The 22,330-nt window shown below is 40.5% G+C and overlaps 1 protein-coding gene across 2 annotated transcripts; it reads left to right on the plus strand.

Annotated features, from left to right (window-relative positions):
* Positions 1-746: 746 nt before the first annotated feature.
* LOC101845971 (acidic leucine-rich nuclear phosphoprotein 32 family member B) lies at positions 747-16,864 on the plus strand. 2 transcript variants are annotated; one of them, XM_013090200.2, is made up of 8 exons: positions 747-938; positions 3,467-3,610; positions 5,193-5,312; positions 6,778-6,928; positions 8,215-8,241; positions 8,864-8,913; positions 10,743-10,875; positions 15,122-16,864. In XM_013090200.2, exons 1-8 carry the CDS (start codon positions 879-881, stop codon positions 15,244-15,246), a joined length of 810 nt encoding a protein of 269 aa, XP_012945654.1. In that variant the 5' UTR covers positions 747-878; the 3' UTR covers positions 15,247-16,864. The 2 variants fall into 2 exon arrangements, with proteins under 2 accessions (XP_012945654.1, XP_005112116.1); XM_005112059.3 differs by having other exon boundaries at positions 750-938; positions 8,864-8,946.
* Positions 16,865-22,330: the final 5,466 nt, after the last annotated feature.

The following is a 22,330-nucleotide window of genomic DNA, read 5'->3' on the forward strand; positions in this document are numbered from 1 at the left end:
GAGTTTTGATATTCTGCCCCCCCCTCCCCCCATCCCCCAAAAGACCTAGGCTACATTTTTCTGTTATAGTTATAGAGCTTGTGGTTAATATTGTGAGGAAAACACACAACTGATTATTATAGCCCAGACCTGTCCCAAGTACGAAATCCTTGTCAGTATAGGAGGCCTAGTGTTTAGTCTGTTACGCCGGATCAGTTCACTTAAGAAATCAAAGGAGTGCTATGATGTTGTTCCCAGGATCAAGTAATCAAGTAAAGAATCGAAAGAGATGAAGAACGGGTTACCTAGCTCTCTTGCGGTATCGTTCAGTGCAAGGCAAATGGGATAAAATCTCACCATTTTGATTTCCGAGTATCACGCATCAACAATTACTGAAATAATTCAGAATGTCCTACGTAGGGGTAGATCTATGCTTCTTGGTCAAAGCTAAATTTTAAAGTAGTTTTCGCTGTATTCAAGAACTTTCTCCATGGGTAACAAAGTTATGGTTCAGTTAAAAGATATTGCTCAGAAGACGTTGTTGTGTAGTCGAGATCGGTCCTCATTCTTGGTTGAAAATCGTCGTTGCCCCCGATATGTAAACAGCCGGCTTCGTGGAGCACATGGTGGAAATCTATAATTAGTAGCTCCACGTGGGTTTGTTGTTGTTATTGAAAAGAAGCAAAACCCTGCGATTGGCTGCGTCCTGGGCTTGGGACTAAATATTCATAAGATTACCACATGCCCCAGAACCACACTCAGCCAATCAACGTCGCGCCCCACCATCATTGATATCTCGCGCGCACTGTGGTGGCGTAGATCTTTCTTCTCAAATAGTTGATCAACGTTTTTGTGAAGTTATTCGGTTTATTCCTAAAATATTGGAAACATAAATCATCATGTCGACCGGCCTTGGGAAAAGATTAGAACTGGAAATGAGAGGGCAGCCTGCCGACCAGGTAAGACTGAGATTTTGATTTTTCACTTGGCATAACTTGTAGCTCGTGTGAAGTTAGCCACGACAGTCCTTACTTCCCAAGTCCAAGCATGGGGCAAGGGACCTCGTAATGCTATCGTAAAGCACGGCCATCCTCTTATTATACAGTATGTATTTGTTAGTTAGGTGTGTGTCTGTCGTGAAATGAAATGTTTTCTCAATTTGAAAAGTGAGATTTCATTGCAGAAATACAAACACGACGCACTGATGCCGTACTCAGTCTAAACATGGCGCCCTTTTGAACTGTTTGTTGTTGACTCCCTTCAGTTTTGCTACTTCGCTGTCTTGTTTGCAATTGGTTCTTGTTTCCATTTTTTCAACAGATCTACCGTTTTATATCTAAGTCATAGTTATTCAAATCTTTATTTAATATCTTGTCCTTCGGACATTCGTTTTAACTGTCACCCTTAACTTAGATTCTAGATTTAGTCCTTGAAATTGCATGTGATGGGGTCTCAGTGACGATGTCAATCAGTCGGTCGTGGAATGAAAATGTCGATCCTCAATTTTTGTTCTCTCCAAGACCGAGGCCTGTTCCCTCTCTTTAGATACATTTTATTCATGGTAACATTATCAGTATATTTCATTTAGTATTTTTTCTTCAAAGAAATTCCACCCGCCTCTTGTGCGAGCCCAATCTAGCAAGATATTCCCCACCGAAAGCCCCCACCGACAGTTTGTCGATAGGCTGACTGGCTTTGAGGAAGGGGAGATCAGCGTGTTTTCACCGACCGCCATTCCATCTCGGCAGCGTCGAGTGTGACAGCCGCACTTTCTGCGCCATCTTGAAAGAAGACGAAATTGGATTTAGTTCGCCACATGATGGCTTTTCACCCTAGAATTCACTGTTTGAGTTTTCGTAAAGCATCTAGCGCTCTATGTGAGAACGCAGAATTTCACGAGAATGTTGCGTATCTTCAGAAGAGGTATTGCTGTTTTCCGTTATTGTTCGGTTATGGCCTCGCTTCTTCCGCCATGTTGCGCTCCTCAAAATTGGGGTCATGGCGCATGGGATAAAGAGTCTAAAGGAAGACTATCGTAATTCGAGCAAAGAAAATCGGGCTCTGGCCAGCTGTAATTGTACCCATTGTGCATATAAAGAATTTTGTCATGTGCCATATGTTTATTTAACTTGCATATATGATTGTAGATCGAGGTGGCCACGCAAGAGTTGAAAATGAAAGGGAAGGATGTCTTCTGCTCTTTTATGCCACCCTGCAACCGGTACTCTTGGTACTCTTATGACATTCACACCGGCACCGGCCGAGGCTAGCTAGGCCTGGGATCTGCCGGCCGTTTGTCCAAGATGTGAAATAAATAGGCTAGCACATGCATAGTGTCTCGAGGCCCCATGCCTTTGCTGTCTGGTTAGTTTGCCCCCCAAAGCATGCATATATTTCATACCTTTTCTTTTCAAGGCCAACATTACATGGTCAATTTTGATTAAACACATGCTACAAGTTCAAGGATTTCTTGGTGGTAAATGCGAAATTATTTTCACTCCCGCATGCAGATGCACTGTTTAGAGGCGTATAATCGACACACATTCAACCTCCGAAATTGTCGCACAGTTGTTATGAAAATCCAAACTTTATTTTCAATGTGTTTAGATATAAACATAAAATGGGGAAATGCTGGGGGCATGACCCTTGAAGCATTCCCACCCCACCCCCTCAGTTTTTTACAACAGGTTTGGGGAGGGTGTCCTCACGGTCACCTCAAATTTAATCACACATGCCATATTTGGCCTAGTTTTTGTAATAAAGTCCATATTTATTACACCTTAAATCCTAAAATCAGGATTTGATTCTTGTTTATGCATGCTGAAGAATTTTTTATTCCCAGAATAATGATTCTTTACTTTTGCTGCAGCTCAATAAATAGAAAAGTTATGGAACTGTTGAATTTCTGAAAAAATATCAGATGGGACTAATTGAAAAAAGTCGTTTATTTTTTTAGTATAAGGATAGAATCCTCTAAATCACACCTAATAGTCTTACTCCTAAGCCACTAGGCTAGGGCAAATGGAACTGATTAAAGACAGATTCAAAACCAGAAAAATTTAAGTTTCCCTGAAAAAAATGTGAAAATTTAATTTGGTCCTTTACGTACTGAAGATAAGAAGTGTTACGAGAGAGTAGCAAACACATGACATGTAAGGAGGGGGGGAGATTAAGGTGACAGATGATTGATAGGAAAAGAGGAGCAAACCACACCAGAGCGAGCACCCACAGATTTAAAGTTGAAATTTGTGTAAAGCAGATAAAAATTAAAAAGAAATGTGCTGTATGTTACCTCTGTATATGATACTGGATGGGGAGCTATTCATCCAGCAGTGATCATCAAATTGGCATTTTTTAGTGAAGGAAGAGGTTCCTACCAATTTCTGCATCTTAATTTATTTACTAACGGGAATACCTCTTGAGTTGACATATTATCGAGACATCCTTTAAAAAAATTAACTACTGTTTCTCTATGGTCTCTTTTCAGATTGTTGACTTGAATCTGGACAACTGCAGAGCCAACAAAATCGAAGGTTTGACCAGCAACTTCACCAACCTACAGACCCTTAGTCTCATCAACCTCGGTTTACAAAGCTTAGAGAATTTCCCCAAGCTTGGAAATTTGAGAAAGGTTAGTGTAATGCTTTGATGCTTATGAACCAGTGTGTGTTGTGGTGATGATCTGTGATGATTCATATTGTGCATAGAGTTGGAAGGATGTATCATCAGCTGATGTTTTAAAAAAAAGTTTTAGTAGAGGTTTTACAGCGCTCACAACTGCATAAGGTCATATGAGCACCAAGGGGTGGATGTCAACAGAGAAGTCCTTACAGGGAATCAGACTTTCTCTGCTCACCTCTCTAGCTTCAACAGCACAAAGTCTGCTTCGACTATCAAGGCGCCCTGGAAGTAGCAGGTCACAAGAGTGTGACAAACATACAAAAGAAGTAGAGGAAAATGACGATAGTAAGGATTAGGAAAGGAAAAGCAGCAATTCCCTGTTGTAGTTCAGGCAGTTATGAGCATGATATTGTTAGATCATCCCATTTTCAATTCTAATGTGCATTGGAACGAGAAGTGTCTCCCCCCCCCCCCCCCTGTGGGAATGGTCTAAAGACACTTCAAGTCAGTGACACCGCCCCAGGGGGTTGGTTCATCTGATGTGTTCAAAGAAAATGATGGTGAAACAGGTTTTGTTTGAAAGATTTGTTCTAGACTTTATTATAGAAATTCATGAATTAAGGTTGTAGTTGTGGGGAATGTACTCCCAGAGAAAAATGTATAAAAGAGCCTTTAGACAAATTGATGGTCTTAGTTCATTTCTTCTGAGCAACTGGCATTTAGTGCACACTGAGTTGTGTTTATAGTGATCCCTGGCTATAATGGAACCGGAGGGGCTGACGTGATTTATCTGTTAGACTGGGGATCATGTTAACATACACAATAATTAATGGAATTGTTTTTATTACTTAAATTATACTGAACCATCTATTTGTCAGTAAATGCTCCTTTTTTTTCCCTGCTGATATTATTTGCTGTTCATCCTTTTCCTTTTTCTTGTACCGTAGCTTAATTATGATCTCCGTACTAGAAGTATTCTAAAAGGTGAAGAATACAATCCCGGGGGTAAAAAATGACCCCAGGACGTACAGATAGGGTTAATATATTTTATGATAGAATGTAATTTTCAATAAGTTTATAAACACATTATCCTCGGTGAGCTGTAGGTGTAGCATGAGCGCATTGATAAAAGTTTTGTTGAAAACTGTAAAAATAGAATCAAATTCGGTATCAAGTATCCAGATAAATAAAATACGTAGAGTTACTTTTTTTCTCGCTGGATTCAGAAATATCACCAAAAATGTTCTTACCAGGGTTGTATTTTCTTATCAGAAATAGGGAGCCGGAGACCTGTGGCATAGTATTTTTTCCCTACTTTTCTGCTTTGATCTGTGGGAAGCACTGAGAGGACTTTCAAGTGATCAGATATGGTGGGCAAGCATACAATATTGATATTGGGTTAAAGAGCAAATGATGCAGTGTGGTAGTTGCTGAGTGGCTTGGCTTAACGCCTAGTAAATCAAAATATTTAGCTGCATTATTGGAACAGTAAATGAAGTACCGAGAACTAAGATTGAATTTTTATTTTTTTGTATCCCCCCTGTTTGTTGACTTGGCTGCGTCAACTTAAAATTTGTTATTTTATCTTTCAGTTGGAACTGAGCGACAACAAAATTGCTGGAGGTTTGGATTACTTAACAGGCTGCCCAAACATCACACATCTCAGTTTGAGTGGGAACAAGATTAAAGATTTTGATGTTTTGGACCCCTTGGTAAGTTAAGCTATATTTTTTTGATATCTTATGTTTTAGTGTAGCTGGGGTTTCGAGTCCAATGAATCTTTTAGTAGATTGTTTCCAAATGTTTTTTATTCCCCTGCTGTTAATTTGTTTAGCAATGCCAATGAAAATTTAATTTTTCACTTAAGCCCTTTTTATTTGGTACATAAGAAAGAATTTTCAATTCTAAGAATTATGCTTCTTGAATTTTAAGAATCGGTTCATAAATAAAAAAGTTATGGGGTTGTAAAGGTCGGCAAAATATGGATGACCCACATATAGGAAAATACTCCTAAAAAGTGGACAACGCAGTAGCAGATTCTGTAAGAAAATAGACGATATCTCGGTAACTATTCGGAGTGTTAGAGAGAAACTTGGCTACCTGATGTGTTTTTGGGTGTAGAATTCATTTCTGCAGTCAAATTTATTAACCATTTCGTAGTTATTTTGTTATAATTAAAATTATGGTGTACATATTACGATTTTGCGAAAAAGGGGTGTTGGGATGAGTCCATTTTATTTATAGCATCGTATCACAACATGGGATCTTTAAGAATATGTTGGCAGCGTGACTGAATAATTGCAAAGCTTTTTATGATGACTTTAGACCATGCCAACCGTAAAAGATAAGTTAATTCAATCTAGCATGCCGTACAATTAAAAATTCTTTTCCCCTGTTGAGACGCGAACAGCCCGAGACGAGATAACCCCGCCTCGGAATACCCCCGTTGCGATGTTACAGGGGAAAAACAACCGGATGCGCGCGTCCGCCATTGCCCTATTTCAAGTGACCACTGAACAGGCCCGGAATAGTTATGCAGTGATTTGTAGGTCACATACATTTGCCGCGAGAGTGAGGGGAAAATGGCCGGTCTCCGTGTGAAGCCGCTTTGGATAGGGGGGTGTCGTAGATTTACGATCGGGTCTAAACAACTACTTGACACAGAACGTTCAAATTTGAGCACCCTATAGAGGATAGATAGATCTATTACCATCTCGGTGTTGAAATACAAACTCCTTATATATAGTTTTCGGTGTACCCGATATGAAAGTGTTCCCTACACCAAAAGTATAGGTTAATTTATGTGTACGAACTTCAACGTCCACATATCATTAGTTTGCCCTATTTTCTGATTGGTTGCCGAGTTTCATTCGGATTGGTTCGGAAATAGAGCAGACCGAGGTTGATAAAGTTTAGTCACCTACGCTTCGGCCGGGTCCGCAAAATCACCCGCAAACGGGGACCAAATTTTCGCTGCGCGGGAAAGCCCGTTTGGCATTGCTACTGTGTTGGAGGGTGGCTGCGCCTATGTAACAGACTTGCTAATGTGTTTATGTATAAGGCATAAGTGTTTTGAAAATTTTTTCTATTAAGTGGTTGGTAATATGAAGAAAAAGAAGGAGAAAAGGCTTTTTTCACGTATTTTCATGTGTGCATGGTTTTTTTTAATGTCAACAGAAAGACTTGCACTTCCTCAAGAGCTTGGATCTGTTCAACTGTGAAGTGACCAATGTGCCCGAATACAGAGAAAAGGTCTTTGACAAGCTCAAGCAACTGGTCTTCCTTGATGGTTTTGACAGGGAGGAGAAGGAACAAGAGGATGTGGATGGTAGGGACAGGAGAGATGGGGGGTTATTTTAAAAAAAAATTGAATAGACTAGTGTTGTCTCTGTGCTGTGTGTAAATAGATGAAGTGACAAGGGTACTTGTGTATGGTGACTGAAGTTTGTTAAATGAATCTTGACAAAATAGTCTGTGCACCTCTTGGGTCTGGTTGGTTGGCATGCACTGTTGTGCCTCCGTGTATGGGGTTTTATGCACTGATTTTGTCTAAGTAACTACTATGCGTGATATGTAACTGTGCTCTCTGGTTGATTGTGTTACACATCAGAAAATTGTGCGACTGGTTTCTTGTAACGGATGACACTTTTTTGTCTTGGCTGAATAGGGAAGTTACCTCCCCTTTGGTCAGCCACCTTTGAGCTCATGGTGGCAACATTGGCTTCATCTGCAGTTAGTGTTGCTTGCTATCTTGGGCTTTTTTCTTAAAACGGCTCCCAATACAATTAAAACTGTTTTACTACTACATCATTTTTCTCCTGGGCATAATTTCTTCTGTGGGCTGGCACCTGTTGAGTTCATACATTTAGTTCTGTCCACTGATCTTCATATTCCTTCTGCAAAGTGTAATTTTTTATATATCATATGTACAAATTTGACAGGTTAAAAAAAAAAAAGAAAGATTATTTCCAGATATAAACATGGATATTGTTAAAAGAAAGTCTGGACTGGAAAATGTGGAGTATTTTTAGTTGGGACACTAGAGCCAATGTTGCGTGTGTAGTAATGAGGAAAATGCTGAGATGATGTTCTGGCTTGTAGTGAATAAGTATCATCATCATCTGGTGCCTTACTGACTGGCGTGGGCGATAATGGACCTCCACTTCACTCTTTCTTGAATGAGTATAGATGAAGTAAAAATTAAGTCACATGTTATATTCCATGAAGGGTAAAAGCTTTAGGATACCAGTAGGGGGACATTTCCTGCCTTGTTATCATAGACCCTGAAGTCCTGAAAATTTCCTGTTTTGAAGAATTCCAGTTTGCACATCAAGCTATTAGTTTGGTTCCTATCTGCGCTTAAGCTAATGTATTCTCAGATCTTGAAATCCTGAACAAGTGCAAGATGTAGCGGAAGGAAGCAGTGGAAGGCTGACTTGTTCTGTTCATCCTCTTCCTTTCATAGAGAGATGTTGCCTGGTTACGTACTTGCTATTGGGGGTGGGGGGCTGTTGTGTGTGTCTATTACATATTTTCCCCCTGGCCTGCAATGAATCAAATTAGTGTCTGCAGTTACTCATTGAAACTTTGGTTTCTGTGTTTTCTTTTCTGCAGGTGAGGAAGATGATGATGAGGATGATGGTAAGTTGTTTTCTTTTTTGTGTGTTTGTGAGGGGGGGTGTCATCTCTACTTTACTTTTTCGATCCACCGGCCATTTTGAGTTCTAGCCCTTCGGCCTGAATCATCTCAATTTTTGTGGCCTCTGTTCTTGAGGTGTTTCTCTGTGGACCAAACTTTTGCTAAAGTCTTGTTGACTCTGAGAGTCAGGGGCCATTATATTTATATGAATCAGTTACTTTTTTACATGTATGATGTATCTTTCTTATAGGTCATATGGAATACTTGAATAACCGAATTTCTTGGTCTCGCTTGTTTTTGTAAGTGAATTGTTATACTGGAGTCTGTGATGGTGTAATACATTGCAGCTCATTAGTCTCTCTCTACACCCCCCGCCCCCCCCCTTTTTTTGTTGTTGTTGTTGCCAGCAGGGCACTAGCAGAAACATAACATTAAACAGCAGTGAATGATTTGATTCTGTTGTTATTGATGGGCCTGTATTGGAACAATCTTTGTGTACTGCTGGAGTGACCTGTGTTGTACTTAACTGCTTCTTATTTGGTAAAATATGTTTTTTTAGTTTCTCCCCATGTGCTTTTGGGTTCAGTTTGTTTACCAACAACTATTTTCCTTTTTCTTTTCCAGACGAAAACGACGTAGATGATGAAGATGATGATGACGACGACGAGGATGAGGTTGGTCTGTCATACCTGACAAAGAACATTGATGTTAGTTCTCAAAATGACAGCATTAAAAACTATTCCTTTTTGCATCAAGGCTCATTGAATTTGGACTTTGTTTGAACAAATTGGAATTCTTGTTCACCCGAATTTATCGTTCCTAAAACGCTCAACTTTGAATTAGATACAGCAGTCCTAACATCAGAGAGTGTAGTTTTAAAAAGTAGTTCTGAAAGGTCTTAAAAGATTTTCCAAAAGGTAAAGCGGGGATGCATATCATTTTTGAAATAATAAGACAAAAGAAATTGCTTTTTGGCCAAATGTTGACTCTGTTTATTTGGCGTGATGAGTCTAGCACTGGGCTATGAGTCATGTGATTCCAGAGTGCTCCACTGAATGCCAAGAGAATCAATGTTCTTATAGTGTGTTGATCTCGACCACCGTTTTGTAGTATGAGAAAGTTGCAAAACCTTTTAAATATGCGAGTATAAATGGGAGAGTAGCCTGTAAAGTCGCCCCCCCCTGTGTGTGTGTGTGTGGGGGGGGGGGGGGGGGGAAATAACATGGTATATTGTTTGATCTGGGGAAGACACATATGTATGTTTTGTATTGAGTGGCACAGTTGGTCAAGATCAGGCGATGGGGATTTGTACGGGTGGGGACAAGTTTATTAGTTTCTGTAGGTGAACCTGGTTGTCTTGGACACTGTCCTTATAATGGAAACTAGTTTTTTAAAAGAAATGGGGGGGGGGGGAGGGGGGGGAGAGGTCATTTGGACGGGGCAGTTGCAGCAGGGTCTTCTTCCTGAATACAAACCAGGACCAGGAAAACACAAGTTAAAAAAAGACTCTTTTCCGCCAAATGACCATTGTCCGTGGCTCCTTGGATTTGCCGTTGTAAATTGTTTCATTTACTTGACAATATGGTAGCCACCTTGCGAACGCTGTTCTGAGCCTTGGTTGCAATTTGGGGTACTGGATGTTGTATACTAACCAGTGGTCTTGTGATTCATGATTTATTATGCCTTTGTTTATGACTATTATGGTTTCTTTTTTCTTTTTCCATCTATGTTTTGATATACTGGTTCATCATATTCGATAAATGCTGGAAGATTTGATTTGGACATAATTTGTTTACCATTTTTTATTAAAAGAGAAACTAGTTTAGTGTTTTCCCCCCTCCCTTTCAAAGAAAACCTTTTTACAAGAATGTTATGATTGTAATAGGAGTTAAATATGCGGGGTGTTAGGAGATTTGTGATGAGAAGAGTTTGCTACCTTTTTACAAGAGTGTTTTAATTGTAATAGGAGTTAAATATGCTGGGGGTTAGATTTATCTTGAGAAGAGTTTGCTTTGCTCTTTGGTTGATTTTCTTTCTCTTACTTTGTTTTGGTTTTCTTTTCTCTTTGGCTAGTCAAGTCGTTTTTGCAGTTGTCTTTTACTGATCAAGCAGTATTGGTGTCACATTTGAGAGGATGATGGCACTTGACTCAATTTTAGAGTTGTGTTAGAAGTTTTTAACTTGAAAGTGCTCCTTTCTAGACTGAAATTTGATTTTCATCAGTGGTTATTGAACCTACTGTAATGGTTTTTGTCTTTGAAGTGCATTCCAAGTTTCAGAAGACTGACGTTTTTGTAGTATAAGCTCTTGATTTGTTTATGAAATACAGTTGTGTATTTTTACTCATTTATGGAGCATTTGACCAGTTAGTGTTACGTTCTTCACAATGTTTTTTTTTTGTATTTCAGTGAAACGCACATTATACCTGTTTTCTCTCTTTCTCTTCATACTGCTGTTTTGGTAAAGCGTTCCGATTTCATGCTCCCTATTTGCTTTTCCGCAGGACGATGAGGAAGACGAGGAGGACTATGATCCAGATGATGTTGATGATGAAGATGCTGATGAGAAAGTGGTAGAGGGAGATGATGATGATGATGATGACGATGATGAAGATGAGGATGGAGCTGAAGATGGAGGTGAGTACATCTTCAAAAGCAAGTAGAGTGAATGTTTCCTCAAGATACCCTGTTGGAGTTCCTTTTTGAAAGGATGCCAGTGTAATTTTTTATTGATATTTTCTGTATCTGTGGACACTTTCTAATTTTTTTTTGTAGGAGTGAGGTTAGGAAAATCAGCTCAAGGGGTGTTGGTCTTACTTCTTTCTTTCTGTCTCCCTGTGTTTTTTCCCCTGCTCTGAATGACTGTAAATTTGTCGATGTGCTTCTGTGTGCTGAAAGAAAAGTCTGAAAAGTCTTAGGGATTCTGAAACTTCTGGAGTAGTGGTATGATGAGTCAGCACTGGGCTATGATCTTGTGTGATTCCTGCGTGCTACACTGACCCATGTGCTCTCTGAAAGATGTGTGCAAATCTCAAAATGTTATATGTACGTGAAGGACTTGGTTGCTTTTTTTGTCCTGTAGTTGTTTGGTGTTAAGGTCATCAGTTTGATGCTCTATTGTTTGTAGGGGTGACTGTCTTGGACAGCCGGTTCCACTGTTTTTACAAGCTGTATTCCTTTGTCAGGACAGTTGAATGTTGAGACAGCTGGATGAGAAATAAAGTTGAAAAGTTTTGTAGATGTTTTAAAAAAAAAATTTATGAAAACAAATATTAGAGTAGTGAGAGAGCACCTGGGTGAAAATGGGAGAAAGGTTATACAGCGGAGTTTGCTTAAACCGAATGTGTTTAATCCGAAATCAGGGGTAAATCGACATGAATTAAAAAACCCAGTTTATCTACTTCTATTTGAGAAACTTCTTTTATCGTAAAGCGGACTTAAACCAGAAAAACTCTGGTGGTAGTTAGGCAGATTTTGGTTTTAGTGGACTCCCTGCAGTAGGCTACTCTTAAAAAGTTGCTCATCAGGAAAGGAAACCCTCAAAAACAAAGATTCTTTTGGAAGTGTAATTTTGAGACCGATTAGGTTTGCGTAGTGTACAGACATGATGAGTCAGCACTGGGCTATGATACTTTGTGATTCCAACGTGCGACACTGATTTCTGTGAATTGGCTCATTTGCTGCTACCAACTCCCCTTATGAAAGTTTCTCTTTACTTTTCTTGAGATGTTTTGTAAACAGTTACAGGATGCTGGAATAGTTAATTTTCCCTTGTGCTTTCTGTCCGTCTTGCTCTTTCGTTTTCTATCCAGCAGTTTACTGTTTTCTTCTTGTTCATCTCTAAATGGACGTTCCAATCTCTAGTGTAAATGCTGCTGATTGCTGTAGGTCTTCCAGGCTCCTGTACATTGTTTCTGTACCAGAGAATTATTCTATTCTAATAATGATCATTTCTATAGCGCCCGCTCCCGTGTAAACACAGCTTTAGGCGCTTTACATAAATGCATGTATGAACAGTATTCACCCCCGCGACACACACACACACTCTTTCACACATTTCTACCGTCAATCATGATTTTAAATTGGTAGTTTTTTTTGTTTCTGTGTTGACAAACATGATGAGTCAGCACTGGGCTATGATTCTTTGTGATTCCAACGTGCGACACTGATTTCTGTTAATAATATTATGAGTGCTAGGTTTTATTTTGCATTGGGAATATTTGGTGGGTGACTCAGGGTGGCCTTCATGTGATGTGATCTCTCCCATGCTTCTGTTCAGTGTGTCTTTCTTTATAAATATCGTACAGGTCAAAGGATCAGCAGGAAAATTTGCTCGGGTACAGGGACCAACTCTCCTTCCAGCAGAAGTTTCTCTCTACTTTCTTTAAATGTTTAGTTAGCAGTTACAGGGGGCTGGAGTAGTTTATCTTCCCCTCTTGCTCTTTGTGTCTGTTTGGCCCTTTAATATCCTGTCCAGCAGTTAACTTTCTTCATCTCGTTCATGTCTTAACAGATGACCAGAATCTTTGGTGTATAGGCTGCTATTGGCTGAAGGGTCCTGTACATTGTTTTTATATCGGGAAAAGAATGATTCTATTATACAGTTGAGCATGATTATGAAATTGTAGTTTCAAGATGTTCTTTGTTTTTGTGTTGTGGACAGACATGATGAGTCAGCACTGGGCTATGATCCTTTGTGATTCCAACGTGCGACACTGACTTCTGTGAATAATATGAGTGCTAGGGCTTATTTTGCATTGGGAATATTTGGTGTGGTGTTTCAGGGTGGTCATGTGTTTTTATTTTTTATATATTCCTTTCATGCTTCTGTTCAGTGTGTTCTTTATAAATATTATCCTGGTCAAAGGATTAGCTGGAGTACTGGCTCGGGGATGGGGGATCAACTGTCCTTCCAGCAAAAGTTTCTCTCTATTTTCTTGAAATGCATTGTTAGCAGTTGCAGGATGCTGGAATAGTTTTTTTCCCCCCCTCTGTGCTTTCTATCTCTTGGGCTCTTTTTTGTACTGCAGACAAAAAGTTTTTTTCCCCCTCTGTGCTTTCTATCTCTTGGGCCCTTACTTTCCTGTACTGCAGACAAAAAGTTTTTCCCCCCTCTGTGCTTTCTATCTCTTGGGCCCTTACTTTCTGCTTTCCTGTCCTGTAGTTTCACTGTTTTCTTCTCGTTCACCTCTAAAGGGATAACCGAGTCTATAGTGTAAAGGCTGCTGTTTGCTGTAGGTCCTACAGGTTCCTGTTAAGCTAATCCTTCCAAGATTTATTTTCAGTTCGTTTGTTTGATGCTTTGTTGTAGGTAGTGTCTTTGCTGGGTTGTAGGTGATGTCTTTGCTGGGTTGTTGGTGTCTTGTGTTCAGGGCTGTGGCTTTCTTAGTCTGTGTGAGACCGTTCAAAGTAGGATGGAATGGAAAATGAGAAAAAAATGGTTTTAAAAGTAATTTAGATTGGGGTTAGATGGAGCAGTGAGAAAATAGTGGGTGGTTGGCGGGTGCTCTGGTGTGGTTTGCTTCTTTTTTCCCATTAAACATCTGTCGTCTTTATCTCCTCCCCTTCTTTTTTTGTGTTTGTTACACTGTTGTAACACCTCTAATCTTCTGGCGATCATATGACCTGAGCAGTTGCGAACGCCGTAAAACCTCTACTCAAACTAGAACTAAGTGAGAAAATTGTGGAGTGAAGGGGAAAGGGGAATCTTTACTGTACATTGTTTCTATTCCGGGAAATGAATTATTGTATTTCACAAAGTTGGGCGGGATTATGAAATAGAAGATTCTGGATGTTCTTTGTTTTTGTGCTGTATACGGACATGATGAGTCAGCACTGGGCTATGATCCTTTGTGATTCCAACGTGCGACACTGACTTCTGTAAATGATATCATCATCATTGCCTTTCTCACCCTGGATCAGGATATAGGCCATGAACAAACCCTTTCCACCTTTCTCTGTCCCTGTACATCCATTTCCGGTGGGTGGTTAGCGGGTGATCTGTTATGGTTTGCTTCTTCTTTCCTATGAAACGTTTTATCGTCTTTATCTCCCCTCCTTCTTTTTCGTGTTTGTTACTCTCTTGTAACACCTCTAATCTTCGGAATTTTTTATGACCTTATTTTGTTGTAAAACACTTACTAAAACTAAAAACTCGTTTCCGTGACTCTTCTCCAGGTTCCACGTGGTCTGTCCCTTGATCTTTTACCCTATGGGTTTCAATCTAAAACTTTTCTTGTTATGCAGCTGCTTGACTTCCTGAGAGTGTCCAATCCATCGCCAATCCATCGCCAACGCCCTCTTCCCGCCTCATCTCTGACTAGGCTCTGTCTCGTTCTTGATACTTCCTCGTTGGGGACTCTGTATGTCCATATGAACCTCAGTAGCTTCCTTGACTCTTGTTCAAGAAAACCTGGATCCTCTTTGTGCAAGTCTGGAATGCGTTCCATATCTCACGTCCATACAGCAAGACTGACTTCACATTTGAGTTGGAAAATCCTCATATAAATAACATGGGTGCTAGGTTTTCCTTCTGCATTGGGAATATTTGGTGGGTGGTTCATGGTGGCCTTCATGTGTTGCTTTTGGACAGAAAAGGACCATCCATATTGTGAATTTTAAAGTCAAGATTCATATTTTCTTAATTATTGATTACTAAAAGGTTGTGTGATGAGTTGACAGCCCTGGTTTAGTGTTAACTGCCAGGAGCAGTGAAATGTATTGAGTGAACTTGTGATTTATTAGTGACTTTTGGAAAATATTTTAGAGAGTTGTCCTTGTTTTTGTATTTTGAAACCACAAAAAAGTCAATGCATAAGCAGTGTTGGTTTTTGAGGTACCCCGACTGTTCACATTACTAGCTTTTTTCTCTTTTCTCTTTCAGAAGATGACGATGGTGATGATGATGAGGAAGGCGAGGAGGATGAAGACGCCGATGAGAGTGCTGCCCGTGGCACCAAGCGGAAGCATGAAGAGGAAGAAGAGGGAGATGAGGATGATGATGCGTAGTCGGCAGCTGCTTGTGGACACTGTAAATGAGTTGTACCTTTGTGTAGTTCGGTGCGTGCGTCAGTGTGTGTTTGTGAGAAGTGGCTGTGTGTGTCAGAGTCTGTTTGATGTGTGAGAGAGAGAAAGGATGCATGTCGGGTGAGGTTCTCAATATGCTCACAGGAGGTTTGGTGTGCAAGAAAGTAAGCGAGTCTTGTGGGGTCAGATCATATCTTGAGCACTATAGCAAGTGTCAGGCCCTTGGGGGGGCACTGAGTAGACAAAAGGTCCAGAACAATTTGTTTTTGCAGATAAAAAAAAATTTCACCTCTCTCTATTGTAAATATCGTATGCTTTTTGAGGGCTGTATTGGCTCCATTTGCTTTTGATGCGATGGCTAATCTACATCTACGCATGATGTAAAGCAAACTGTTCGATGCTTGTAGTCTGCAAAAATGCTCCAATGTTGAGAATCTCGGGCTTGTCTGTTTTGCAGTATTCCTGGGTCATCTTCAGAGGGCAAAAAAAAAAAGTGTTGAGAAAACCATTTTTGCTTGCGCAATAATGGTGTCGACCTATTTCAGCCTCATTCTTTTGAACCGCCCCTGCTTCCCACTTGTATTTCAAGCTACAGCAGTGATGTTGAAATTGACACATTTTTCACTTGTATGGCAACGACAAAAATGCTTTGGGAGTTTGGTTTTATTTTGTTTTTTTGGGGGGGGGGGGGGGGGGGTGAATGACTAAAAAACATGCTCGTTTTGTTTTCCCTCATACACTAGAATTATGTTGAGTTTTTTGGAAATTTTGTTCAAAGGGCGTTTAGCATTTTATGCAGGTTTTCCTTTGTTTTTGTCCTGAAAATAGTATTTGTCTATCCAGATGCAAGTTGAGGCATTATTCATGCATTGCGTGTTTGTCATGGGTGGGATGGGGGTGGGAATCCCAACTCTGGGTTTGCTTTCGTGTTCATAGAAGCTGTCTGGATGAGCAAGCTTATTCTGAAAGAATCATGTTCATGGAAATATTTTCTATTAGAGCACTTTCCACTTCTCTTTCTCTATCCTCTGCTTCTTCCCGTGAACTATTAATGACATCAGTATTTCAATACAAATAGTCCCACACAAACCAACTCTCATGCGCCCAATGGAGAACTTCCATGTCGTAAAATAAAGGTTGAAATTCTTAACCCGTGTGTTATATGTTTGTCCTACCTTTCATCTAATCCAGTCCAAACATCTACAGCAAATATTGAAGCGTAGCGTAGCGCTCTCATATTTTAGCGTAGGTCTTCAGTGTTCATGTGCAAGTTTGTCACCATGAACGTGTGGATTTGTGCCTGCTCTGCTAGTGCGTGTGTCTGCGAGCGCGACTGATGTATGAAAAAGGACGAGAGAGAGAGAGAGTGAAAGAGAGACTGAATGGGTCATTCAAAGGGAAACAAGTGCTGCTACCAGTTCATCAAATTTTATAAAAACTTTTTCCTTTTAACTATTCTTTTGATCATCGTCATAATTCGCCATTGTCTCATATCATTATTCTCATACCTCTCCTTCCATGCAATAAGCATTCAAAAAGTTTTTCCCCCCATCTCATCATTTCCATGTTATTGGACAAATAAAAATTCATTCATACGATTTGTAGATGCCTTTTCTTTGGTTGTTTCTAAAATTTTGTTTTGTTTTGGATATGGGAGAAAAAAATAGTTTTCCCTGTCCGGTGATGTAAGTGATTGGTGGGTGTTTGACTTGTCTTTGGTATGTGAGGTGTTGCTGTTGTACTTTAGTCTTGCTGAGGTGGATGGTTGGTGGGTGCTCTGATGTGGTTTGCTTCTTTCCCCTTTTTTGTGTTTGTTAGGGGGCTCTCGTGGCCTAGAGGTTAAGGTGTTGGCCTCTCATTCAAAGGTCCCGGGTTCGAATCCGGGTTGCGAGCGAAAAATTTTCTTCTCTAAAATTGTCTCATTTCACCTCCTTTCCTGCTCTCTAGCAATGTTCTGATGTCTGCTTTCATTTCCACTTTCTGCCCCCACCCCCTCACCTCCTTTGCCCCCTCCTCTGGGCTCCTGACTCTTTCTGCAGCCTTTCTACTGCTACCCCTTGGCTCCTCCTTACTGCTGTCTTTCTGCCACACCCCTGATCTGGTGAGAAAGATCTACACCTAGCCTTCTCGGACAAGGGCGAAAAACTCGGAGGGCCCGTGTGCAAGTTGCGCACGTTAAAGATCCCTTGGTGGTCTAAAATCGATAAGAGTAGGCTTCGGCTGGGCAAAATTCAAAATTTCCTACCAACTGAAAATACATGTATTAGGTGTGTCCCGCGCGCTCATATGACCTTATGCAGCTGCGAACGCCGTAAAACTTGCCATTTAAAAAAAATGTGTTGCTCTCTTGTAACACCTAAACTTCGGCACTTAATGACTTGTGTTGCAAGTGCAGTAAAACACATTGTGGACTTTGGGTGTCTGTGGACTGCCTGTCCACCCTGAGAAGAGGCCATTGAGGATCTATTTATTTTATAGGTCCAGAAGGACAAGTACAAGGGGTTTCCATGAGACTGGAAAGACTTAACTGCCCTGTGGTGACTGTGTAGTGTAATTCGGGTTGGGTTCATGTTGCCCATTCCCCCGCCACCAACGGCTACTGGCTATAGTTGTCTATTCAGTATTCTTGCATGAGGTTTCAGTTTCAGCCAAGTGGGAAAGCCATTGGATCATCACGTTCTGGGTCGTTATGCTTTTATTAAGAGGTCCACGGTCAGAAGGGAAGTTTGGCATTTCGTTTGGTCCATCTACTGCACCCAGACATTCTCAAACTGGCTGGTAATGGTATCTTCTCCACCACAGAGGGTGTGTTGATAAAGCTGTCCCCTCGGTTTTATGCCCCCCCCCCCCCAATAAAAAAAAAACAAAAAAAAAAAAAAAAAAAAAAAACCCCAATAAAAAAAATTGAAATTATGTAAACAGCCCAAAATTGTGATATATGTGATTCTGTTAAAAATTACATTAATTTTAACAAAGTATGATAAAGGAAAATAATAAATTATGCAAAAATGATCACATTTTGCTAAATTATGCGGGGTGCATGAAACAGCCGGGGACAGGTAAAGAGAGTAGTAGAGATGTTAGGCAGATTAGACACCCACTCAAGGGAGAGTAGGGGTGTGTTAGTGAGGAGCATAGCGTCTATCACACTTGACACTCGGTGAATTCTGCCTCTGCACCTTATGTCAGTTATGGGACCACACCTGCTCCCATCCTCTAGTGAGTACCGTTAGAAAAATAGACGCATACTTGAAAAGCTTTGGCACTACAGGTTAAAGAACCAGCAGTTGACATCCCTGTGTTATTTTATAGTACCGTATAACTCCTTTTCCTTTCAAACATCTTCGTCCTTGTCTATCCCTTTTTGTGGTAGTTACTCTCCCTTCTCTGGGCCCCTGACTCCTTTTGCAGCCTTTCTACTGCAGCACTGCTACTCCATGGCTCCTTACTGTTGTCTTTCAGCCACACCCCTGATCTTATAGTAGGAGTAGGAAAGTTCCATTCCTAGCCTTCTGGGGCAAGGGCGAAAAATCTCGGAGGTCCCGTGTGCAAATTGCGCACGTAAAAGATCCCTTGGTGGTCCAAAATCGATAAAAGGCTTCAGCCCCCAACCGGTCAAATTTCAAAATATCCTACCTACTGAAAAATGTAAAATGTGTCCGCGCTTAAATGACCTTATGCAGTTGCGAGCGCCGTAAAACACTTGTTTTACTTACATAGCCTACCTACCTACTGTGTTTTCTACCTCATCAACGATTACAAATCGGGAGTCTATGGTGCTGCAGTTGGTTGCCTCGCAGTTCCATTCACATGCAGAGGACACAAGTTCGATTTCAGTGTGGGGAGCATCCAATGACTATCTCAGTTCTCAGTCTTTGAAACCTTCTGCTGTCTTTCACTTTCAGCCACACCCCTGATCCTAAGGGTAGAAGAAATGGTCTAACTGACTTAACACTCAGCCTTTTTAGAGTTAGAGGGCGAACAATCTCTGACTCTGAGGTCATAATATATGTGCAAGTTGTTCACGTTTTTTGGTCCAAGAATCGATACGATTGAAGACTACTAGTAGTACTTTACTAGTAGTAGTATCCGTCTTGGCCCAGGTTGACCTGAACATGCAGTGTAGAAGTGGCCCGTCTCCTATTATCTCAATTCCAGATAAGTAAGGGATGTAAAACGTTTACAGCGGGTGGTTGGAGGGCGCCACTGGTAGTCGGTAGGTCTTACTTCTTTTGGTTGTTTTTGTAAAGTGTTTTACGGCGCTCTCAACTGCATAAGGTCATATGAGCGCGCGGGACAAACCTAATATTTTCAGATTTTGCCCGGGTGGCGGCCGAAGCCTACTCTTATCCATTTTATACCACCAAGGGATCTTTAACATGCGCAACTTGCACAGGGGCCCTCCGAGATTTTTCGCCCTTGTCCGAGAAGGCTAGGTGTAGATCTTTCCTATCTGAAGATCAGGGGTGTGGCAGAAAGACAGCAGTAAGGAGGAGCCAAGGAGTAGCAGTAGAAAGGCTGCAGAAAGAGTCAGGAGCCCAGAGGAGGGGGCAAAGGAGGTGAGGGGGTGTGGGCAGAAAGTGGAAATGAAAGCAGACGACAGAACATTGCTAGAGAGCAGGAAAGAAGTTGAAAGGAGACAAGTTTTTAGAGAAGAAAATTTTTCCGTCGCTACCCGGATTCGAACCCGGGACCTTTGAATGAGAGGCCAACACCTTAACCTCTAGGCCACGAGAGCCCCCCCCCCCCCCCTACTTCTTTACTTTCCCTATGTATTGTATCTGTCTGAGTGGCTGGTTGGTAGGTCCTACTTCTTTACTTTCCGTCTATTGTGTCTGTCTGTGTGGGTGGTTGGAGGGCGCCACTTGTAGGCTACATCCTACATGTACTTCTTTACTACTTTCCCTCTGTTGATTCTGTCTGACTTGCGGTACTTTTCTGCGATTTCTCAGCTCTGCCAAATGGTCATTATTGTGTCGATTTGCTTATCTTTAAACTTAAACAAACGTACAACACGTTTACAAAGATACAAACTACTCAACGACGATCAAGGTGTGGATTCGAGGGTGGTTGGCGGGTGCCCTGGTGTGGTTTGCTTCTTCTTTATATCAAACACCTATCGTCCTTATCTCACCTCCTTTTTTATGTTTGTTACTCTCTTGTAACAACTCTAATCTTCGGCACTTACATGACCTTATTGTGTTGCAAGTGCAGTAAAACTCTTACTAAAACAAAAGGTGTTGATTTCCCCTCTTTCTCACAAGAATGACTGATCGTGCTGAGAGACTGACTGAATGAGAGGGGCTGGAGTGTGCCTCTCGGCGCAGCTCACTAACCATCGGGAACGGACACTCACCACAGTCGCAGCTCACCACAATACATTTATATATGTATACTTATAATATAATAAATAAAGACAATAGGGAACGTACACTCGCAGCTCACTACAATGTACATGTCCGTTCCCGATTGTTTTTATTATACATTGTAGTGAGCTGCAAGTGTCCGTTCCCGATTGTTTTTATTATACACTGTAGTGAGCAGCAAGTGTCCGTTCCCGATTGTTTGTATTATACATTGTAGTGAGCTGCAAGAGTCCGTTCCCGATTGTTTTTTTATTTATACATTGTAGTTGTAGTGAGCTGCAAGTGTCCGTTCCCGATTGTTTTTATTAAACATTTTAATTGTAGTAAACCACCAATAAAAACAATCGGGAACGTACATTCGCAGCTCCACGACAATGTATAATATAAAAAATAGACGAGCTGAGGGAAAAAACAACGGTAGTTACAAACTGGAAATTGTGAGGGAGCCAATTTAAAAAACTTGTGGACTCATAACTTCATATATTTGTTTGACTGGTGGTTTATTAAGTGTTGTTGAATGGGAAATCTAACCACAATAATCAACCAACAGTTGAACAGAAATACAGTTATGAGTCAACAAGCGTTCAAAATTGGTACACTCACGATTTTCAGTTTGTGACTACCGTCGTTCTACCCAAGCAGTCTTCATTATTGGGAACGGACAAATTAGGTAGTTTCTGGGACACTTAATTATTAGTTACAATCCATCCCCGGAAAGACAGGACTCGGCTATAAAATTATCTCTCCCCGTGGTTTTATGCACCCCGCATAATTTTTAGCAAAATTTAATCATTTTTTTGGGTGCATATTTTTAAAATTATTTCCTTCATCATTCTATGATCAAATTAACAGAATCGCATAATTTCACATTTTTGGGCTCAGTTTGCATAATTTCAGATTTTTTATGTGCTTAAAAAAACCGCGGGGCTAGTTCAGTTAGTAGCCGGGGACCAGTCGGCTTGTGCTTCAGTGTATGCCATGTTTTACTTTTGAACTGTTTTCTCCCCTTTGTACTTTAACTTACTTTAAGAAAGAGTATGAAACAATCTAAGGGACGTAACCAAGCTGAAATGTCAACAAACACTTATTTACAGAATAGTTCCCCTTGACCTTTTATTTAGAAAAACTGAACAAATTCACCCCTAGTACATCCTATTTACCTATGAACTTCTCGCATAATTACATGAAATTGAATAAAAAATAATTCGTTTAGAAAAATTTTTCGGGAGTGTACGTCACCCCTTAAATTTTATCTGACCCAAAGTCAAAGAGTAGGCTACCTCACTCTCGAGTTGTTTCATAATTTGGTAAAAACCATAACTATAACCTCTTTGGCCAAAAATCATACAGGAGAAGTCCACCTCAATAAATGACTCAACATGGTAAGGGAGACTAACTTGTAATAGAAAGTAAGTAAGTAAGTAAGTAAGTAAGTAAGTAAGTAAGTAGTAAGTTTATTCAGTGTTTAAGGCCATTGGCCCACATCACATCATAAAAAACCCACTCATTTGTTAATAAATGAAAGGGTACAGGTTGTGCACACATTTTACCACGGGTCAAACATTGCATATTTCTGGCACTAGGCCGAGTCAGGCTGAGGTTAATTAACTATTTCCTTTGATGGACAAAATATCTGTCCCTGTGGTTTTATGCACCCCGCATACTTTAGCAAAATTTGATCATTTTTTTGCATAATTTCT

The sequence above is a fragment of the Aplysia californica genome, unplaced genomic scaffold (assembly GCF_000002075.1).
Source record: "Aplysia californica isolate F4 #8 unplaced genomic scaffold, AplCal3.0 scaffold01175, whole genome shotgun sequence".
Lineage (NCBI taxonomy): Eukaryota > Metazoa > Mollusca > Gastropoda > Aplysiida > Aplysiidae > Aplysia > Aplysia californica.

Bases quoted from the DNA above. Each gene is read 5' to 3' on its own strand.
- LOC101845971 (XM_005112059.3), top strand. From the start codon at position 879: ATGTCGACCGGCCTTGGGAAAAGATTAGAACTGGAAATGAGAGGGCAG. The intron at 6,929-8,214 runs GTAGGGACAGGA...TCTTTTCTGCAG, and splicing joins GGAACAAGAGGATGTGGATG to GTGAGGAAGATGATGATGAG. The intron at 8,947-10,742 runs GTTAGTTCTCAA...GCTTTTCCGCAG, and splicing joins ACCTGACAAAGAACATTGAT to GACGATGAGGAAGACGAGGA.